This window comes from Chelon labrosus (genome assembly GCF_963514085.1).
Source record: "Chelon labrosus genome assembly, chromosome: 3".
Lineage (NCBI taxonomy): Eukaryota > Metazoa > Chordata > Actinopteri > Mugiliformes > Mugilidae > Chelon > Chelon labrosus.
In genome coordinates this window covers 10,589,991-10,613,652 of record NC_140339.1, presented here as the reverse complement: position 1 = coordinate 10,613,652, position 23,662 = coordinate 10,589,991, and the positions used below count along the sequence as shown (strand labels likewise).

Genomic DNA, 23,662 nt, shown 5'->3' with positions numbered 1-23,662 from the left:
AGAGACTCAAATCTGTGGATGTGTTTGCGGACGACTCCTGAAATTACAAGAATTGAGCCAAGACTGAGGTGTGATTCTGTTCATGAAATGCCTCTGCCTTCATCTCAGAGCAATACCGATTCTCAAAACAGATCATTCCTACTCAACCTTCAACTGCATGTGTACTGAAACCATGGCAAACAAAATACACAACTTGTATACTCTACTTTAAAATGGGCTATTACTGATGACAAACATACGAGAATCCCAGGCAATCTGCACATCAACCACCGGCGGTCGGCCAAAGTTTCATGTAAACTTAATTATTCTCCTTGAACAGTTCATGAACTTTTACTTTCTCCATTTCAGACCTAAAGATAACATATGTTAATTGCGCTTATATGTTTGGTGGGTTAAACTTAGAAGCAGCGACGCAGTAACAGTTTGCGATTTATACGCTTCAGCTAATGATTTACAGTTGCTTACTTAAAGAGGCTACACATGTTTGGACCACTTCCCCGAAGATGATCAACAATCCCTGCAATAACTTACTACCTTCTAGACCTATAAAGTAATTCAGGCCAACAGAAAGTCACACACACCCCCTTGTAAAAATGTCAAACATTGGCTATGTGTTTACTCGAGTCCTCACTCGGAGTAACGCCAGTCAGAAGCCGCCGCCTGCTCACACTCCAGATAAAGTGGACACAGCAGATGCGGTCACATGGGAACGGCAAAACAAAGCACTTAAGACTTAATGTAACACAGAACAGAGTACTTTCATTTTCCTGGCTTCTTGCAAATGTGGCTCTATCTGGAGTAAACAGCTGACTGTTGAATCCACGCAGACAACTGCAGAGAGGGCGTAGATGGGAATCGGACACAGACACCTGGCTGCGATAACAAAACGTGGAGAGAAAAAAAGGGAAGGTGTGTTTCTCTCTATCAGATTGATGTTCTTTATATAGCCAGATGGAAGGTTTCGTTTTATTTCGACTTAAATCCGAATGGTCCATGATGCTGGAAAGACTGCGTGCCAAAATATCCGCCAGATTTTATCGAATTCGTAATTCATCCACGCTCCATTTACAGCAAACCATTCCCGTCACTACCTGGAAAAATGACCGTATGTGTAGTTCAGGGAAAAAAAAGAAACAACCTTTGTGTGCGTCAAGAATGCAGATGTTATATACAATCAGTGCCTTGTTTTTTCTTCCATCTACTTCTCTTGCAACAGAGATTTACCACATCTAATATTAAATGTACTTCTGTCTAGTTTTGCCCATTTTACTCCACCCAAAGGAAAGACATGAGGCTTTCACAGGGCAGTGTTTTTTTTTTCTTCTATACGTGTGCGCTACGCATGGAAAGAACAATTAAGTTCATGACATGATAGCATGAGGCCATGATAAACGAGGGCCTCTGACTCGGAGCCCCATAAAACTGGAAACATACATAATAGTGCAGAAACTATTTCTGTCTTGCACACACACACACACACACACACACACACACACACACACACACACACACACACACACACACACACACACACACACACACACACACACACACACACACACACACACACACACACACACACACACACACAAAGAGTCCAGGTCTGGGTGGTGCCCCCAGTCACGCAAGACCATAATCAAAAGCTGCTGCCTCCTCCGGCCTCATTCATCCTCTTGCCAGCTCTAATAGAGGGTGAGATGTCACAGCAAAGTCATGCTGAGCAGAACTAAACTCACACATACACACAGTTATCGTACAAACTCACAAAAGTATCAGACGTGAGATTCACGTAAGGCAGGGGCGACCCAATACGTCGGCCGCGATCGAAGGTAGCGCGGGTAGATCGCGTGCCGTTGAAAAAATGTTCTGTCATTTATCTGTTGCACCTCCAGAACGAACAGCAAGACAAACGTTCATCTTCTTTTTTTTCTTACTTTTTATTGCAGCATGTCCTCAGTTCAGCGGCACGCATCCACAGCCATGCACAACATCAACAACAACTCAAGACTATGGCCTTTCTTAAAGGGACAGCGCCGTTTTTCTAAAGGTGTTGTGCAACAAATTTTCTTCTTATAAAATAAAAACAAAGATGGTAAGAGCTTTTAACACTGTAGCAACAATTGATATGACTTATATATATATATATATATATATATTATATGTAGGTAGATCACTTTGACTTGGTCATTGCAAAAGCAGCCCACAAAACAGTGTTACCCCATGACGTGAGGTAACCTAAAAGTTACTCTGGTTTAGTTTCTGATTCTTCTAAACTTTCTGTCTGGTCGGAGTCCTCCTGGAGTGGCGTTAACAAGTTTTCCATTTCGTTTCATTACGACGTTAGACTCTTTCATTTCAACACACATATACCCGCTCTCTAATCTTCTCTAACTCCCTGACACTAACTTTATACTTAATAAAAAAGATGAGGCGCGCACTGCTCTCGGAAACCCATTTGTTTGTGACAGCTGCTGACGTTATCACTTCTGGAGCTGTCATCTACCCAATTTTGCACCGCAAAGGCCCATCCTTGTTTGTTCTGTGTTGTTTTTGTGCGCAGACAGAAGACGTGCACCGGTCGCAGACACAAATGCGTTCTGATTTTATGGAGTACGGTCAGCTGAATCATAAATTTGCCATTGCTCGTTCCGCGGTCTGCCAGAGTGAAATCGTACTTATCGTAAAAGAGACCTTGTTTCTGTTACAAACGCACTGCAGGTTGGGATTACTACTGCAAATAGTAATTATAGATTATTCTATAGATTTGAGTGGATTGAATATAGCTGTCCCTGTATCACGTATCACACATACAAATTAAAAACATGAAAATATTTATATTAAGATAACGTACTTTGCGAACACTACCCGGTAAGAGTTATAGGTGCGTTTGTTAGTGGATATTTTTACCCGAGGTACCTACAGCAAGAGCATGATTTATGTCTTTTTGATAAGTATATACCAGCTGAGCCTTAGGAATGAGCTATATCAGGCTTCAGCTACACAGATAGCGCTCTCAAAGGATTTACTGACACAATAAATATAGGGAATATTGCCAGCCAGCATGCAAACTCTTCGAAAAGGTTTTCTTCTTATGCACAAGAGATGAAACGCCTTGAATAAACTGAAGCAAGTCCAGTTGCTTTGTTTAAACACTTGAATTAAAGTTAAATCATTTAAAATAGATGTCTAAAATGCTCAATCGGTAGAAACATCCGCAGCATTCCTCCTTCCAGATGATCGCCAGCTGCCCCGCGAGCCCTCAAGCGATCTCCAGGCGAAACCTAACGGTGCCTTACCACATCAAAACCCCCAGCTGGCTCGCCGCGTCTTCTCCTGAGCTCTAACTGTCCAGTGTTTATGAAAAGCCACCAGCCATAAACACACAATTTCCTCTTGTTACTGCAGCAAAAGAGGCCCCAAGGTGTTTTAGGAGGAGCCAGTCATAGGCAAAAAATTGTTTTGTTGCTTGTAGTATAGATTCATACCACATTGATTTGAGTGTCCTTTTGCAGGCTTATTGGACAAATCAATTGACCTTTCCAGTGTCACTTCTGTTGTCAAGGGAACAAATCAATGCCACAATCTAGTTTCTTCATGAATCCGGATGGAACAAATGCAATTAGTCTCCAGAGTCAACAGCATTAGAACTAATCAAACATATCTGATTTTGTTTTGTTTTTTATTGTATTACACGTCTTTCAACAATTCTCCAGAAGTGCCGATCAATCCTCTGTATTCTTGTCACATTGGAGGTGAGGGGAGGGGGTGAGGGGTTGCAGGGGTCAGGTGGGAGACATGAAGGGTTTCAGAGGGAATTCGGTGGAAAGACTCGAAGACCGAGAGCGAGTGAAGTCAGATGTCCTCCTGTGACCTGATCCGATTTTCCATTACTCTCTCCTTTAATCACAGTAAGCTACGGGAAGTGATGAAAGGGGGTGGAGGGGTGATGGAGAGATGAAGGGGAATTGGGGAGAATGGGTTGGAGTCATAGCACGATGGGGCTGTGTGTGAAATGCAATGAACCTTCGGAATCAGCCTGAGGGTGTTTCCTCGTTTTAAAGTTATTTCACGCCAAATCCTGTTGATTCCCTTCACCTGGGAAAAGCATACAAATACACAGGAGAAATCTAGGCTCATGTTTATTTTTCTCACCAACATAAAGTCTGACAATTACAATGCAGTCACTGCGGGGGAGTCCGATACGTCTAAGATCTAATGCAACAATGCTGTTTAAATAAATAAGACTTTATGTGGAAAAAGTTTTCTAAGAATCGGAGCTACTCAAAGGGATCAGCACTATTTGATCCGATTTATGGGATGACTTCTACGTTACAACCACAAATAAAGCTGCAAAGAGACAAACTATACTGAATTCCTATACTTAAATATGTTGTTTTACATTTTTAGAGGAGACGAGGTGGCACATCAAAAGAACGTTCTGGGATCTAACCAGCCTGTTCAGGCAACGGTCTTTCTGAGTGGAGTTTACATGTTCTCCGTCTTCCTGTTTGCTCTGAGGGCTCAGACATGAACTGACCAGGCGCAACATTACGACCACCTTCCTAATATTGTGTAGGTCTCCCTTGTGCCTTCAAAACAGTTGTGACTCATCAGAGAATGGACATGGGCCTTCTGAGGGTGTCCTGTGGTGTCTGGCAACAGAATGTTGTTAGTGGCGGCCTTTGGGTCCTATGGGTTGAGGGGAGGGGTCTCTGTGGATCATCCCACAGATACCTGATCAGTTTGGGATCTAGTGAATTTGAAAGCCAGGTCAACACCTTGTGCTGTTTTTTTTTTTGTTTTAGTTGTTCCTAAACAGTTTTTGTGTGTGTGTCTGTGTCAGGCTGCATCCTGCTGGGGATGGCTGCTGCCATCAAGGAGTGTCATTGCTATGGGGTGGGGGTGCTTGGTCTGGTCTGGTCTAGGTGGGTGTGTATGTGAGTTTGAATATTTGTTTCTCCCTCTGTTGTTCTGTCCAGACTTTAACTCGCCCAATGTCAGCTTGTTGAGGCTATCTTTATATGCAACTCAGATCTTCCTGCTATTCGTGTGTGGGGTTGAATTATGTGAAACAGGACATATATATGAACAGGGACAAACACTGCGCTGCCTGCCATGCTGAATATTTACTGTCAACACAGCCTATACGTCTACAAAAATATATCCTCGCTCATAGTGTGCAGCGCATTTCAACGGGAGCTGAGTTGTGTGCATGTGCACCCCAACCTCTGCAGGGTTTGTGTGGAAGGTGTACACCTTGCTTCATTTCATTCCAGACTAAACCGTCAGTGGCTTGGTTTTTACGTCTGAGACACGAGTCCAGAGGGCCTGTAATAAGCAAAATCCCGAACATAATACGATGAACTGAGCGCTGCTTTTATTGAAGGTCTGATGGCTTGTCTCATGTCAGTAACTAATGCAACCACACTCGCTACTCACCAGTTCTGTTAAGATATTTGCTGCCTTGTAACCACAAGAGTCAGACTGTGCCTGACTCCACCTATTTCCCTGCTAATTCAATGCGCATAAGTATGGCTGAGTTAGGCGGATGCAACCTGTGACGCCATGCATCTGTGAAGCCATGCATCTGTCACGCCCTAAATTATGCATAACTTTAAATCTTGATATAATTTAAACATAAAAATTCACCCGCATACAATTGTCATGAATGGAGAAACTGGCTGCAAACGTTATGGACGTGGATATGGGACCGCCTCGCTTTAGTAGCCGGCCCCCAGCAGGCCAGTGGAGGTACTGCAGCTTTTGTGTGTCGTTAAAGTTACCTTGTACTGTGAGCTCGGCCTGGGCTTCAATGGTGGTGTTAGAATTTTCTGCCACACAGGTGTAGACGCCGGCATCCACCTCCGTGAGATTGGAAATCTGGAGACTGCCTCCTCCCAGGACTTCCACACGACCCTCACTGGAGACAGGAACAAAGATAGAAAGGGGGAGGGGAGACATAAAATTAGCTGTCTTTGCTTTTATTTTAATAACCTTTATTTGGGGCTATGCATCACCGAATGCGTAGCAGGATACAGCTGAATTAGCCTTCAAAGGGCTTTTTTAAACCGCCTTGTGAAATATGTAAAAAAGTCATAACAGCCCATTTCCATGAAACACACTCAAACGTTGAGCGGTAATGGATGCAGCCTCCGGAGCTCCACGTTCTCCCACTGACCTGAGTTTGACTCCACGTCTCGTCCTCGTTTCTTTTGCTCTGTCACCTCAAACTCCTGAATAAATAAAATATGCTAAAAGCGAGAGTCAACCTCCCCGAAAAAATATGTCTCAACAGTCATGATTTAGGAACAGAAGATCTGGTCATATAACTCGTATCGGGCAGCAGTAAAATGTAATATTTTGTGACGCTTGTTGTGCTGTTAAAGATTAAATGCACCGGGACAGATGTCATCATCTTTTATTTTGCAGTTAACAGGACATGACAGGATCCACAGCTGGGATGTCTAGTTTGTACGCCGTCACTGCTGCAGTTGTTTCATCGCCTTAACAAATGTTTTCATTTTCTTTCATCAGCTGTTAATTAATTGGGGTGACGTGCATCTACAGAGCAATAAGAAGTAGCTCAGACTTTAAGAACAACTTTCTCTAGTTGTTTAGTGTTGTCAAGAGCATAAGCTGAAGCTAAATATGTACTTTCATAAGGTTATTGTAGAGACTACCCATCACTAAACATATACGCATTTTACTTTACATACTATTTATTTGGTTGATGTGCTACACTTTCATGTATTTTCTCATCATCATTGCAAAAATGATGTATTTCCGAGTTTTAAAATAAACATTTACACGACTTACAGACTGAAAACTGAATAGCAAGTATGCCATCAGAGTCTGGCATTTCAGACTGCATGGTGACATAAATATTTTATTATCCTAAACTATTTATGCCTAATCCTAAAGTATTACCACACATCTATCTGTACAGCCTTGCTTTGAACCCACGGACCTCCTCCATTTTAGACAGTCCCAACTTTGATTTTCCCAATAGGCCCACGGGGATACAGTCTGTGACCAAGCTCTGGCTGCATTCAAAAAGCACTGGAGTGCGGGAGTAGGAGGAGGCTGAGAGGACGAAAACAGCAATCAATAGCTTACAGAGAGAACTCTGCATTCAGAGAGGGAGAAACGGAGGCACGGAGAGAAAGGAGGTTGAGCGGGTCGGCTGAGGAAGATAAAAATCAAGCGAGATCGGTGCATTTGTGTGTTTGCACAGAGGAATGCGGGATGCATGCAGAGGTAAAGACCTCGCTGAGGGAAAATAACTCTACGCTAGAGGTTGATTTAGTTTTAAATAAAATGCTGACTAGAGAGAGTTTCCACACAAGCTACCACATCTCCCTCCCTGGCTGGTCCTGCGTCTGGCAGCGCTGGCCTTTGAGACCATCTGCCTGTCTGCCCGCCCGCCTGCCCGCCTGAGCTGGAGTGGAGCATTCAAGTGGCACTCGACCTGCTGTCACCGAAATGACATCACTGTTTCAGTGGTACGGCAGGGGGTAAAATAGCCTGTTAACTTTAGTGCTAGCCACAGTCTTTTTAGACGTTTCAACATGTTTCAATGTGTTGCCTCGGCTCGCAACAACAGATCACGACTTCCACATGCTGTAACAGATGATTTATAGGGGTTTTACACTTATTTTTGCACTAATGGAAGTGGGCTGCAATATACCAGTCTACTATGGTTAATGCTTTGTTGTCATTTCTGCTGATCATCACAATTATAGCCCAGTCAGAACAAAAACGCCTCACACATCACAGCAAACCGGCCCGATCGGAAGGAATTTTCCAATCAGATCGAGAGTAGTGGTAAATATTAAAATATTAGTACCTGATAATCATAAACCAACATTTGATCCAATCGTTTCTCTCTCTGCGTGGAATAAATCCATTCTTTCTCATGTGCGGCCCCGCGTGGAGTAAACATCAGGAGACGTGATACGTTTTCCAGGAGGGACAGAAACATGGAGGCAGCAAAACATCGAGTCTAACGAGTGTCTGAAAAGATGAATGACTCTGGAATCGATGTGGGCATAGCTGCTGAAAACGTGATTCTGTCTTGGTCTCATATATATGTGTGTATTTTTTTAATGGAATGATTTCAGTTCTGTCAACAAAGTTGGAAAACTTCTGTAAGATTTCCAGCAGATTCAACGCTCCCCAGCAAGAAGAACCACTTTGCATCAACAGAGTTCTGTTCTGATTGATGTTTCGGGGGCTGTAAACACATTTATCTTTACAGATCATTTTATTTAGAGTTCATGTAAACAACTTAAGTTGGAATCCATGATGTGAATAGCTTCTGTCAGGTTAAAGAAACATTGTCATACCTGTCAAGTATCCCGTTTTGGCCGGGAAAGTCCCGTACTTTACCCTTCTTTCCCGCCTTCCTCCCGTATTAGTATTTTCCCGTAAATCTCACGTATTTTAACCTGCGTTATTAAAAAATAATAATACTCCGGGCCCGGGCGGAGTAAAAAAAACATTCCCAATCTTGAGCTCTGACACTAGCCTCACGATAACTGCCACCTGCATTAGCCTACTACAGGTACTGTAGGTGGCAGTTATCGCGAGGTTAGTGTGTGACGTCAGATGATGAGTGACCAACAAATGCAAGAAGAAAAAAAAAGAAAAAAACAGAGATGGATGATGGACGCCACGACAGAGAAGGCACTCCTCCTGCCAAAAAACCAAAACCCTCATGTAAATAACTCTGCCATCAGCAGACTGAAGACCAGCCAGCCATGATTATTGTTGTTGTGACTGCTGAGGTCAGGCACACCTGGATTAATCAGTTTGTCCAATAATGGCAGACAGAGACAGGAAACAAAGGAGCTGGCTGAAGTTCAGGAAGTAGTGCAGCTGTGCATAAAGCCAATTGTAGTTTATAAGTGGTTGACAAGTGGTGATTTTAGCTTTCTTGTACACCTGTCTTAAAATGTAAGGGATACTGGAGCTTGGTTGGGGTGATGGGAGTGCTCGCGGCGGGCACCGGAAAATTTCCCTTATTTTCAAATCCAAAACTTGACATGTATGCATCGTCGTAGCCAATAATCACACATGACTAATAATCAAATTGACACTTTCCCATACAATGTTAATACTTTGGCGGCCTCATAACAAATTGGAAATATTTTTGCACCTTCAAACCATGCTGGCGTTGTTTTTCCTATTGCTCCCAAAAGCGTCTCTTCCTCCCTCCCCTCCCCCGAGACACCCTGGTCGCTGATGAAGAAAACGGCTATGACAACTCGCGTAGCATGTGGAGCTATTTGTGTTGTCCACTAGAGGTGTGCGATACGATCCGATACCAAGTAAATACTGGGCCAGTATCGCCGATACCGATATCGATACTTTTTAAAAATTAAGGTGGATGCACCATCAATCTGAATCAGTCTAAATCTGAATTAATTCTCATGACATTTTAAGTGTTTTCGTGATTGCCTTTTGGAATATTAATCAATTAAAGTTCAGTACAGAATTTGGTTTATAAGTAAATAGAAAATACTTTATCACAATAAAAGTTTTTGTTCAGAAACAAAATGATCACTTGAGGACAAATAAAAACTAATTATTTTTCAGGCATGTTCAGAAACTACAATAAAAACTTAATCTCTCCCTTCATTGAACTTCTTTCTGGATTTTCTTTTCTTACTCCACAACAAATATTATAAATAATGTAAGGACGTGTTTAGGAAGTACAATACAATACAAAAATAAGACAACATTTCTCCCCTTTAGTGCACTTTTTTTCGTCATATCAGCGATCTGTAGGGGCCAAGTGGGCGGGGATTTTAAAAATTTCTATGCTTTTACAAGTTTGTTGTGTTACCACTGTATCTTACCACGTTTTTACAAATAGCACAACTTGCTATCGTTTCATTTTCGGCCCGAAAATATAACCAAACAGCCCTACTCTTTCTCTCGTTGTGTGTAATACGTTGCTGCTGGCCGGGCCTGGCTGGTAGCGGTGGGCGGTGTTCGGTCACCTGGCGCTGCGAGTCACGTGACGGTACAACAAACACACGCGAGGGGGAGGAGGAGCAAAATGAGCCTGATCTGCTCTGTGACGGCAGCGGCATCTAGACAAACAGAGTCGGGTCGCTTCTTTAATGAAACGAGAGAAACTGAAACTTAAGTATCGATCTCATTACATTGGTATCGATCAATCTCGATACCAACGTTGGTATCGATATTATCGATATTTGGATCGATCCGCCCACCTCTATTGTCCACTACTAAAAAATTACGTTACCACCACTTCTTAAAACCAGGTGTTTTAAGACCGTGGAGAGTTGGTCAAAACCCGGAAGAAGCGACTCCAGGCGTAACGTGACCTAGCTTAACTTTAGAAGCGCTAGCTAGCAAAGTTAGATTGAAAGTGAACAGTTTACTATGAATTAGTTTTATTCGTCGATACTTTATTTTAAACTTACATACATTTGTCCATATAATACCTACGTCCCAACAGTCTTTTGTTTAGTATTCCTGTATGTGGCATATATGCTGCTATATGTTGCCAAATTTAATATTTGCGTTTTTATGGTAATGATAAAAACCGCGTGCTCGTGCAGACTTTTCATATACTGTATGAACTGTTGAATTGTTTTTAATTGCTGGGATAGCATCATAATTAGGGGCTTTTATTAAGACCGTAGAATCCCCCCATCCCCACCCAAACATACACACACACTGAAATTAATAAGAAATTTTATACAAAACTAAACTAGTATGTGACAGTAATTCAAGACACATTTTATGGAAATCACAACATGCCAAACCTGAGACCTGAGTGAGTGTAAAGCTTGTTAATCTGCGCCAGGTTTATGACATAAGGTCAAAAGAGCCGTGTTGACCCATTCAGAATGACAGGAAACAAGTTAATCCCAGATCACAACAGTCTGAAAAAGCACAAACAGCTCAGTGGGGCCACTCTGACAGCAGCAGATTGTACAATAAAGAAAGCACACACAGAAAATATTAAACTCAGCACAAAGCCTGAAAACACCCTTGGTCGTCAAGGTTGGAAAAGGGTGAGCCACACACATCAGCTACCTTTTTCCTTTGGTCCCAAAACCCCGGGAAGTAACGCAGAACCACTGGAAAAGCCGAACGTTTTGCTCTACATTGATTACGATACCGACTCTGCTGGGATGCTCTGCATGTCAATTCCACTGAAAATGAAAAATTCCTCTGAAAGACGTTCCCCGAGTCCATTGTGTCAGGCATTCCTACAGTTAGTCTCACCAGGACAACTATTCAGTCTCTCGGCCTTTAGTGCCGCACGCTCCACAAAAGCCATTGACAGCTTCCTCTTGTGTTTGAAAGAGGAGCACATGCAGCACATATCAAAGAACCAGGCAATTTCACATTCCGCTCAGATCAAGTCAATCTCCGCTCTAACTGCAGCAGCTGAAGTGCTTCGCTGAACGAGGAATGTGCTCGTGTTCTCAGACCGGCGAGGGAGAAAAGGTAAATTGGTTTGAGCCGAAATGAGCTTCAGACACCTCACGCTATTGTGTGGGAGCTCTCTCCACTTGTGGTCATTTAAATTAAGACAAGGCGCCTGCTGGTCAGGATATGAAGGATGTATTGTGCATTAGCCGAAGGTCCTTAGTGGGAGACACTGCTAAGTGAGGCTCTAATTAAAACCGCATTATCCGTATTCACCTACACAGAGATGGTAAATTAGCTTGATACTTCTACCGTCACTTACACACCCTGTACAGTACAAGCAAACTGGAGACTACAAGGTGAATATATCAGGCGGACTAAATGCAATGATGCTAAGTGGCTTTGCTTTCTTTGTCAGGTTTTAACAGCTACAACCTTCCACATGTAATAAGTTTCCTTACTGCAACACCTATAAGTATTAAAAAAAAAAAAATGGACAAAACAACCACATCCTTCTTCCTTTTTGCTCCCCTCTAATGCGTGTCCGCCCCAGAAGAAGGTGTGGAAGATGTCCTGTCATCGTGTAGCGGCCTCTAACACAATCTTCCCCTCTGTTCTGGCATTCAGCTTCGAAGTCAGCAGCAGCCACAGAGACATCAGAGAAGGACTTTGGGGAGGTGACACATTTCCTGTGTGTAAGTGGTGACTCAGTCATCCGCAACACAGGCTTGTGGCGAGGTCAGTGCACCTGAGTGAGGGGAAGCTGCAGATCACTGAAGAACTGTGGGTGTGTGCGTTGATGGAGGCACCGCAGCGCGTTGTCACAGAGCACTCGGCGGTGCCGTGACAGCGCTTGGGCTTGGGTCATGCTTTCTGCAGCACAAAAGAGGAAGCAGGTGGAATCGAGAACTGTCACAACAGAGACAAAAAAATAAAAAAAATGAGGGGGATTCATTATTAATAGACACAGTGGAAACTCTCTGAACTTTTCCTGGTGTGATCTCTTTTTTTCTGTTCAGATCTAATTTCTTTTTCAACCCCAACTTTCCTCCTCACTCTCTGGTCTCTCTGCACTGCAATGCAGACCGAATGCTAACCGCTGTGCTGTTCAACATGTTGTGCTTCCAAGTGAACACAAATTGAACTTCCTACTTTTGACCAGAACATAATCATGACAGTTTCATGGATTTGAATCACGTTCAAAACGCGAAGAAAAGCCCTGGGATTTCGTTTTACATCCAAGGAATTAGCTGTCCCGTTTCCAAAACACATTATTTTCCTTTACTCATACCTGTTGTAATTAGAGATACAGAACTGCGGTAACATGAGACAGAAAAGAGAGGATAATGAATGAAGAAATAAATAGAAATTAACGTGAGAGTTCCATGAGAAACAACCTGGTGCCAACAGGCTGGAGCTACTCAAATGACTCAGGCATGAAAACGTTTTTGTTTTGGCTCAAAATGGAAAGCCGCAGAGCCCTCGAGACAAGAACAACTCGCGCATACCTGACTTTATTTGCTCGTTTCCCCCCCCGCCCCTACCCAAGCCTCCAAGAATAAACTGATCGTTTGATTAGTGCATATTACAATGATTTCTGCAGCCCATGACTCGAGTAATATACTTCCAGATAGCTCTGGCGGGCCCTCCGGGGTGCTTGAAGTCATGTGAACCTTGTGTGCCCCACGCTGTTCCACGTCTTCAAAGCCACAGCACTCCGCCGGGTTATAAAGCCTTTAAATAGGACATACACCGACATAATGTTTGGTGAAGAGGTACGGTTAAGCGTTGCAGGTGAGTTGTTTTATGCTGTGAGAGACAATGTGCAGGCTACGAGTGTATAAAGCCCCATATTCTCAGTTCTATTTCAATTACTGCTGCGGCACAGTTTTAGAGGTAAATTACAGTTTGTGAATGAGGAGATTTTTGTTTAGTGCCAACAAAAAACGCAGCTCCTGGTAGATTCAGATAGCAGCCGACAGCCAGAGAACAATTCCTACTTGACAACACCAACAGCATGAATGCCAATTTTGACCAAAGAAGAACAGATGTTGTGAAAGAGAATCAGATTTTAAAGGAGAGCCAGAGACATTGTGACACTTCCCACGCTTCACTCCCGGACAACTCTCGTCTCACTGGCCTTGTTTTCTCAGTCACACATGCCAACAAAACCACTCCGTTACCTTAAGCCACTCTGCTGCTACCATCTATCATTTTTACCAGCGCTAAAGGAATTTGAGTTCCTAAGCAGAACTCTTAACCATCAGGGTCTCCTGCGGATCTCATAGCACGTGACTTCTGCTGAACGTGCCAACCTCTCTCAATGAGGGAAACATCTGCAGCACGAAAGTTTCCATTCAGATCTCAACTGATTCTTTGATTTGTTTTGATTGTGGACTGAATCTTGGATGCTTCTCTAATTATACACCAATAAAATCTGATGCTATCCAGAGAAGCAGTAATTCAAATGCTGTTGTTGAGTATCTTAGGGTCTTGTTCAAAATGGATGGTCGTCAACGGTAACGCAGGCACTGTACCAGACCTTTGTGGTGAAGAATGAGCTGAGCTGAGCAGTGAGCAAACAGCTGATATGTTCCAACCCTCACGTATGGTCATGATCTTTGGGTAGTGAGTGAAAAGAGTGACATGGCACATAACCCTAAAGTGTGCCTCCTCACAAACTGCACAATGTTGCAATGCAGACCGCAAAGGCTTGGTCCAAAATGAATTTCCTCGTCTCCGTCTGCCTCCTACGCACCATCTATTGTGCCGTCTTTTCTTTTTCCTGCATTGCAGTGATTTCAGTAACGGTTGCTCAACATTTATCGGCTCCAACGTCAACACGAGCTGCAAGGTCCAGTTGCAACTGGGACACAGAGAAACTCAGCACAGCTGACGTGCTGCAAACGAGCATCTCAGCAGTGTAACTAAAATAAAACCGACCCACCAGGGCACAAGTATAAATGCCCCATCCACTTAGTGGTATAGACTACGTCGTAGGTTCTGCGTAGATCTGACGTAGAAGCATGTATTTGGCAAAGACATCTGGAGGACGCTCGGAGTAGAGCTCCTACTCCTTCTTGTCAAAAGAAGCCAGTTCAGGTGATATGGGCATCTTGTGAGTATGCCTCCTGAGTGCCTTGCCTTGGAGTTTTACCGAGGAGCTGGGTTAAGACCCCAGGATACACTTTAAATTTCCTGGAGGGATTAAATATGTAATCTGGCTTGAGAAAGCCTCAGGATCCCTCAGAAGGAAAACGTTGCTAGGGAGGTCATTCGGACTACCCTGCTTAGACTGTCACAATCACGACCCAATCTTGGAGAAGAGGATGAAAAAGGGTTGAAGCCAGAAGTGATGCATTTCTAATGTTTTTTTTCCTACTACATTTACAAACACGACAGGGTAAATACATTTAATTATGACCTCATTGATTAAGTTTGAAGGTTTTGGCAAAACCTGAACATTATAATATAAAGGAAGGATTTGTGGCAGAGCTGTTGTTCTGTGTTGCATTCAACTGGGCAGGTGCCAGGGTGCGTACTTCCAAACTCAAGACAACAAAACGACAAGAAGCGATCCTCCGTTTTTCCTCAACAATGAGTAAGGCGGCAGTAATTGTGATCTGTGGTCTGAGTAACGGTTGCATTTGTCAGCTGAATCTATGATTTTCCACTGACATCTCAAACACCACTAAGGCCTCTGTTATTTGCCGTTTCTGGACGAGTAAGAGTTCAGCACAGGCCCGACGTTAACCCTCAATAATAATTGGTGTGAAGTGAAAATCATAGACCGTTGACATTAATAGGTTATATCTCTTTTCCACCTCTTTCAAAGGCTAAAATGTTGAGCTGAACTACCTGTATTTTTTTTAAACAATGGGCATTTTTGGTGATGTTTGAAAAACAACATGAAGAGCAAAATGTCGCCAAACGTCTTAAAACTAGTCTGGAAACATAAATTGAGAATAAAAAAAAATCACTGGCAATGATTGGTGGTGTGGGTGTTAATAATGCAAATACACTTAAAAGGATTGGGGGGGGGGGGGGGGGGACAAAGGAGGTTAAAATTTTGAGTGTTGCTTTATGACTTCTCTCAAAAGAAAAGAAAAGATAATTATGGATGATTGCATTTGGAGGACTGCCATTTGCTCAGCCATGCCGCCTTTTCAAGAGCAGTGGAACCAATTCTTCTGTGAGTGCATCTCAAACAACTATTTAAAAGGCTGCCGGCTGGAATCCAGCATCGCAACAAGTCATTTTAATACGGTTTCTGTTGTGCACTGGCAATTTGACAACGACGCATGGGCGATGCCGGGTCTGACATTTCAGTCACATACTATATGAGACAGGGAGGTGGAAAAAAATAAATACAAGCCATGAATATTTTTGACTTTTTGATCCTATTTGGCAGAAATCATAGATAGGTGGAGGAGGTGATATATAAAATCAAATGGCACTAAAAATTCTGCATTTTATACAGAATTTGTTGAAGTAATTTGCATAAACTTAAATAAATAAATATATACACCAATTTCTGTTACAAGGAAAAAGTTAAGATGCAGAACACCTACAAAAAACAACTCCAACTCCAGTTTCCAACAAATTTTTCCACAGAAGAATATTCCATCTATTGACATTTTTGTTAAATAAATGATGGAATAAGCTTATTTTTCTTGCTGAATTCAACCCCATCTCCTTATTTGTTTCTGTCTCTCTACCCGACTGGCCTCAAACAGATGGGTCCTCTCATTTTCTGCTGAAGGTTTCTTCCCGTTTCTTCCTGTACAGCACCTGGAACCTATTTTGACTGCCATTGACGCTATATAAATAAAATTACAGCAACAAAATGTTAAAGAGGCAAAACATTTTGATTGTCAATATTTTATAATTTTTTGATACAGATATTCTTGACGTGACTGTACAGTCCTTATGTTTTTGGAAAGTCTACACTATTTTTTTGTTTTGTTTGTTTCATTGTTTTGATTTTCTTATTTCCAACCATACATAGAGCATCAGGTCTGAATACTTGTCCGATTTTTATTTAAAAACACCTAAAGTGACCTCTCTGGCGTCTTACTGGCAAAACACTGATGTGCTGTGACATGGAGAACAAGCCATCTCTCTGGTCTGCCACAGTAGCTCACTAAAATGAAGACTGCCCCTGGACAGTAGTGTGGATCAGCATTTATACGTATGTCTGTTTGCATGTGATTTCTTTGCGCACCTAGAAACAGACAAGTGAATAAGGAGGCGTGTGTTTTTCCATGCAGCACATACATGTGAGATGGCTGCATCGCCGCACAATTGAAAACAAATTTCCTACACCGAGCTCCTGTCTTCATACACAAGCAAACGCAATATACACAATCATATTTAAATGAATGCGAGAAGACAGGGAGGAGGGAAGACAGATGACTTGGAGGCTCTGGAAGACGCTTGATTTACATGCTCCGTCAATTCCCTGTTGCTGGCCGACATGCATAATTCATCCACTTTATTGACTGCTGGGGAATTCTATTAGGTGATAGAGCGATACTCCCAAGAACAAAAGATGACTGCCCTTTTCACGAGAGTCATCAGGACCAGCATGTCTAAGAAATCCGAACGTCCGCTTCTCTGTGGATTTTGGCACCGACACACAGGTATTCTGCTGGGAATACGTCTCAGCGTGTTGACTGAACAGCTTAAAGGATGCCATGTTCTGTGACAGTGTTGCTGAGCTCAATCAGAACAAACAGTGAGCTTGTGTCCTTGGACTTGCTCAGAGCCTAAATGAATTTGAGGATAGGCGGACGCTGGTGAATGCATAAGCAACATATTACAGCAGGAGTGAAATAACAATCTATACTTCAAGATAATGTAAGGAGGTAACTCAATGGAATAATTACAAACAGCAGATCATATTATAGAGTACTACATTTACAATACTACTATGCTAGAACTGTATTACTGCATAAAATCGATCAGGGATTTGATTACAAATGTACTTGGAAATTAGACAAGTGAAACAATTAATTCCCATCATTATCTGTGGTTTCCTGATTATTAGAAAAATACAACAATATTAATCTGATAAAGGGGATAATCAGGCAAGACAACTGATTTGTTTTTTTTTGTGTGTGCAAAGCAGTATTATCGAGGGAGCTTTTAGGGATATGTCACCATGTCCCAAGAAGTCAAGGTTTTTTGTCTTTACAATCACGATCGCACCTATACACGCTTGTAAAAAGGCCTCACAACCGTTCCCAGACTTCAAAACGCCACATCATGCGCTGGAACGCATTGTTCTGGAAGTACTCTGGATTACTTCACGGGCATCTGGTAACAGTTTCTTTCTAGATGGTAATCTCTGCTGTCTGCATCGTTTTTTAATCTCATCTTCAGTACATTCATCCAGATGTACCTTATCTCAGCAGGACATTCCAGTTTTTGTTAAAACTTTCCAACGACGTCATGGATAAACCATGTTTCATATATTTTAGCGCCACATGTTTATAATTTTGGCGCAACGTCAATGCCAACATCTATCCATCTACAGTATTTATTTTCTTTTGCTGATTTGAAGTTGGGTCGGTTAAGGAGGACATTCCTTACATTCCTGTCCTGATATTATTCCAATCCTCATGAGGCATCCCAGGGCAAGCTATATAATCCCACGCTTTCTGGGTCTACCCCCAGGGTCTCCTCCCAGCTGGCTGTGCCTGGTAAACCTCCAAGGGGAGGCGCCCGGGGGGCATCCTCACGAGAAGCCCAAACTACCTAAACTAGCCCCTGACAACGTCAAGGAGCAGTATCCCTACTCCAAGCTCCCTCCGCATATTCTGAGCCCGGTCACCCAACGGAGAAAATTAATTTTGGCTGCTTTGGACGCCATTTGTATGATTACTATCCAAAGTTCATGAGCATAGGTGACTATAGGTATCTCTCAGGGTATTATCTTATCTCATCTGTTACAGGTGAAGTCATCCCTTGACCCACGTTCCCCTTAACGTACTGTATGTGAAAGACCTGAGACATATAAAAAAGGCATGATATAATTTGAACCATACCTACAGCATAGAGCATTGGAAAAGACAGACGTAGAAGTGAGAGAAATTAACAACCACCTGTTGTAATTTTCTGTTTCAGGTCTTTGCTTTGACCCCATCTGTCTACGCAGACACCAAAGTGGCAATATGGACACAAATAAAAACAGTGATGTCTGTCTTCTGACGTTGTAAATAACACAATAATGAGACTCTGCAAAGACTTAAATGACAATCCAACTTAAGACTGAAATCCTTTATATGGCACACTGGGTTCAACTTAAAAGCCTCCTTAGGTACTTCTGTGGAGTCAGTCAGCTGGAGGATTGACTAGCAAAGACTTCCTGGAGACAATTACACATCCAAGGATCAGTATTGTCTAAAAACTACTTTCATGCTGCACTCATATTCAGTCACCTGCGTTATCTGTAGCTCAGACTCGGGAGTGGAATCGCGAAAAAAACAAAAGACATGACCGAGTTGAAGCATCAGCGGCAGACGCTCCCCGTAATAATCCCCACCTCGGTGAGTCACCCTGTCTTCAGTTGGTTGCTATCTTCATCAACTTTCATCTCGTGTCTCCAGCTTTGGCGTCGCCACTTTCAAGACGACCCCCCCGTTTGTGCCGCGCACCAGACACCAATTAGACGCTCTTTACAGATTCCCCCCTTCTCTCTCCTCCTCGCACTGCATGTCACGCCGACTTTTAATTGACAGCAGCTCTTCTTTCTCATGTAGCGCCTTAGAGGAACAAGAGACGCTCGAGGAGAAAAAGAGGGAAATATTCAGTGTCGTATTAAAATCAAAGGAACCGTCTTGGCAATGTGTTTGTCGGGCAATTTTTCTCCGCGTTGAAGGCAGGAGCATTGGGGTCCTCTTCAACCGAGGCTGCCCAGGTTGTTCAGACGGCTTGCTAATTACCAGCCGAGACACCCTAGGGGAGCGAGTATGCACGCTGGATATTGTTTTGTAATTAATACAAGGTAGATTAATAAGTATCCTCTTAGCTAGCTCCCATCGGAGGTCAGAGGCATTAAAGACATTTAACTTGACATGTGCTTGAAACTAAAGGTTGGAGGGTCTAATGATATTCTACATCACTCCACGCTGACCTTAGATTTAATTTCAACTATGGTACAATGGTACTTTTGTTTGTTTGTTTGCTATTTTCTGCTGAACCTGCAACTTGCACAGTTATTATTCCGGCACACAGGGGTTAGGTAAACAAAGTGCTTTCTTAATTGGTGAGAATCAAACTTCCCACGTCCAATGCAATTCTCTCCGAGGGATTTGAGCTGCACGGCCCGAGCTAATGAGAGCCAGAGGAGCGAGAGCACAGGCGCTGTGACACTCTGTCTTGGCTCTTAATTTGTGAACTTCCCCTCTGCTGGCAACCCTGCAGCCCCGTCTCCCAGATGAAGTGGCTCCGCTGGCACGTCGAGGTCTCCCCTCGGGGCTCGCCGGGTAGCGGTGGCAGAATAGCATTAACACCTTGGGGAGGAGGCGCCGGGACTAACAGCTTGTGGGAGCCAGAGGTACAGGGTAGAGAGGAGTGATGCATTACAGTCGCTGCTGCTTTTCAACAGCTAGGAATGTGCGAGAGTACGGGGAAGCTGAGCACAGCTTTTAATGGCTATAGATAACTATGTGTAACTGCTGCCAACTATAGGGTTAGGGTAATTTTGAAAGGCGGGCTTTAATGGTAATAGCACAGCAGTTTTTCCACAACAGATAGAAGATGCCCCAAGAAAATCTTTAGCTTTTTCAGATTTCTTGTTTTTTTTTCGAAGAAGAACTGAAAAAATGGTAAATGCCAGATCAGACTACAGCCAGAGTTCATAGTCGTACCTTTCTTCTAGCAGTTTGTCTCCGAACATCCAACGGATGTGCGGCGCAGGGTAACCGGTGACCACGCAGGGCAGCAGCACGGTGGAGCCCATCACCTTGGCCACAGGCGCAGGCTGAACCAGGAACTCCAGCTTCCTGTCTTCTCCGGTTTCTTAAAGGTGAGGAAAAAACAAAAAAGGGGGTCAGGGTCAAGTCTGAGGTTAAGGCCAAGGTGAGTGAGTGAAGCTGAGCAGCGACCTTCTACATTTCTGGTGTCGTCGGTCTTAAAAACTTCAAAAGAAGTCGAGCCTGATGGGCAGCCATTCCTGACGCCGCGACCAAGAATGTTACGATGAATAATGTCCACGTTGATGTCTGAGACGGCCCAAGTCTCAGCTCTGCTCCGTATAAATCCTACTGCAACTAAGTGAATACTAGGTCAGTAACTGTGCAGCATTTTGCAATAATCCAGAGGTTACATGAGTCATCATTTTTTTTTGTTTTATCACAAATCTCTAAAGCCAACTGTGAATTTAATTAAGAAAAATATATTAAACTCTCACAACGTTGCTCGCTGGGAATACCCAAACATCTCAAGCTGATCTGTTGTGAGACAAATAACTACAAAATGTCATTTCAACATTTTGTAGCATCAATAAGACCGTCCTTTTCTTTCTGTATATATTCAACTTTTTGGCACTTCTTTAGAGATAAAGCCCCCCACTGGGGTCTGGTTGAAGCCTGATTTACAGCTCTAATATCTTCTCTGTGCTGGCAGGAGGCTGGTGCTTAACAAGCCAGTAAATAAAACTTCTAGAGGAGTGAGACAAGACCCTGCCACAAAGGAATTCAGGCTCCTCTTGAGCTACAATGGAGCTGCTGTTACGTCACCGATAACCCCGCTGGGAATTTTTTATCACTCCTTTCAGCGTTCGGCAATCTCCAACCACAGCCAGGCAGGTCTTTTCAGGCTAAAGGTAATGAGTAACCTAGAGAGAACACCATGTTCTTCTGTAATTAAATAATACGCTGGATGATAAATTAATTTCAATTTACTGCACAAGTGACAGTCTGAAAGCTCTAATTAAGGGACGTGGAAATGTTGGATAACAAGTAACAACTGAGAACAAACAGGATGAACACTGTTAGTATTTGACAGTACTACAGTGCCCCAGCGCACTCATTCCAGTCACGATCATCCTTTTTCTGCTAATAAAAACCTAAAGGACAACATCTCACGCGTTACCTGGCAGAGTCTGGAGCTGGGCCTCGTCGCTGGACTTGGAAGAGCCGACATTTTCCACCAGACAGCGGTAGAGGCCAGCGTCGGCCTCCGTGGCATTGCTGATAACCAGGGCTCCGCCGGGCAGCTGGACCAGCCTGGCGCTCAGCTCCAGCGGCTGGCGGTCTTTCTCCCACCGGGTGAAGGGCACCAGATCTGAGTTGACTTCACATGCCATCACCTGACTGTTCCCCAGACGCACGGTGGCGGGCAGGGGCTGGCTGGCGAACCTGGGCATCCCTGAAAGGCAAGGCAAAAAATGTTAAACACCCACGGCACAGTTCAACACCCACAGAATAACAAATCGTTTTAGATGTCACAAAAAAAGGACAAAAAGAAACATAAATTGGCTGAATTTAAAATTACGATTATGTAAAAACCTTTTTTTTAGTACAGCAGTGAAGGCATCTTCACAGACTTGACTGTAAGACCGTTCAGATTTCACCTTGATTTAACTTTCAGCTATATATAAATCATATAAGTAATACGTTCACTGGCAGATTGAATAAACAAACAGATTGATCTTGGACCACAGCAGCTAGGCATGCTATAAAATAAAAAAAAAAACATAAGCAGCATAATGGAGGCAAGCTCCGCCAATCCATATTCAGGATATTTTCTCAGGGGTTTGGCAGAGGCCAAGATATTCAGCCCCACCTACCCTAACATCTTGCACGCACAGATCCTCAAGCACACACACACACACACACACACACATAACTACCCACACACACACACACACACACTCGTGCAGCACAATCACTTATCCTCGATGGTGGATGTTAATTTGCCACGCAGAGCAGGAGACACACAGCACTAATTAAAAAAAGGCTGGATCCACGGGCTGTTTGCGCTGCTGTACCCCGACTTTCATCTCGACGCAAAATAATTATTTCCTGCGTTTGAAGCCATTGATCTGAAACCAACACTCACGGGCCGCTTCGGAAACAATCGCACACAACGGCTTCAATTAAGAAGAATTTACAATGTGTAAACAGCAAATGGTATTCTTGGGTTTATTAGTGAGGAAGGAAGAGTTGTTTTTAAAAGTAAGAAGGCCACTCCATCTACAATAAAGAGAATATCATGCTGTGTTATTAGCATGGAGGGCCTCTTGAGTTTTTGGGCTGTCTATGGTCGTTTCCTTGGTAACGTGAGTGAGTGAGGAACAACTGGTCAAAAATATGTAAGAGTAAAGACGAAAGAAAGAGACCGGTTGAAGTCCGTTTGTTTATGAATGGAAGTTTGTCCGCAGGAAGTGATGCAGGCAAACTTGTGAGTGATGACTTGTTGTCTGCACCTTCTCACCTGCAGACATCTCCTCAAATCCCCTGCCAAGAGTGGCTCCGGGGTAAATCACACTTTAAGATAAGGCTCCAACGGCTACAGACTCCCCTTCTGGCCCGAGCTGACGTGCTCAGCTTCTCTGAGTGTGTCTCAGCACAATAGTTCAGCTAATAAGGGCTTAGCTGATGCCGGTACTGATATTTTTGTATCAGAGCTGCCAGTCACTTACTGTATAATCATACCAGCCAAGAAAAAAAAAAAAGAAAAAGAATCTGATTAATTATTTAGATTAGAGGCACTGAAGCTGAATCACTGAATCAAATCCTTATTCGTCATTAGCGGCTGTCGTGTGGAGCAAACAATCAGTTTACATGAGGAGTTAAATCATCAATAAAAATAGATTCAGGGAGAAAAAAAGTGATATTATTTAGAGGAGGATAGCAAGTATAGACATGTCTCTCATGGTCTTTGTGCAAAAAAGTGACACATTTATAAACAGATTAAAATTCTTCTCCCATCTTAACAGACACAACAACTCAAGATGCCGAGATTACCGAACAGTACCAACCTGACAGACACCAAAGGAGTCATGGACTGGCTATGCACACAGAACCCATGAAGCAATGGCTATGTTTACATGGACACTAGTATTAACTATTAATCAGAATAACAGACCAATCAGAAAAGAAAAAAGTAGACTGAGGACGCTCAGGTCTTTTAATGTATGAAGCAAGTTGCTGGAGACTTTCTACCAATCTGTTATTGCCAGTGCCTTGTACTTGTACTCGTGCTGTGGTTTGTTGGGGGAGCAGTACGAGCAAAAAGGACAGAG

The 23,662-nt window shown here is 43.1% G+C and overlaps 1 protein-coding gene across 4 annotated transcripts in view; it reads right to left on the bottom strand.

Annotated features, from left to right (window-relative positions):
* neo1a (neogenin 1a) overlaps positions 1–23,662 on the bottom strand; it is a 159,805-nt gene that overhangs the window by 54,641 nt on the left and 81,502 nt on the right. For all 4 annotated transcript variants that reach the window (XM_084541004.1, XM_084541005.1, XM_084541006.1 and 1 more), the window contains exons 3-5: positions 21,508–21,783; positions 20,283–20,433; positions 5,784–5,920 (exon numbers count right to left, since the gene is read on the bottom strand). In XM_084541004.1, coding sequence (XP_084397130.1) covers positions 5,784–5,920; positions 20,283–20,433; positions 21,508–21,783 — 564 coding nt within the window. The remainder of the gene's footprint in view (positions 1–5,783; positions 5,921–20,282; positions 20,434–21,507; positions 21,784–23,662) is intronic.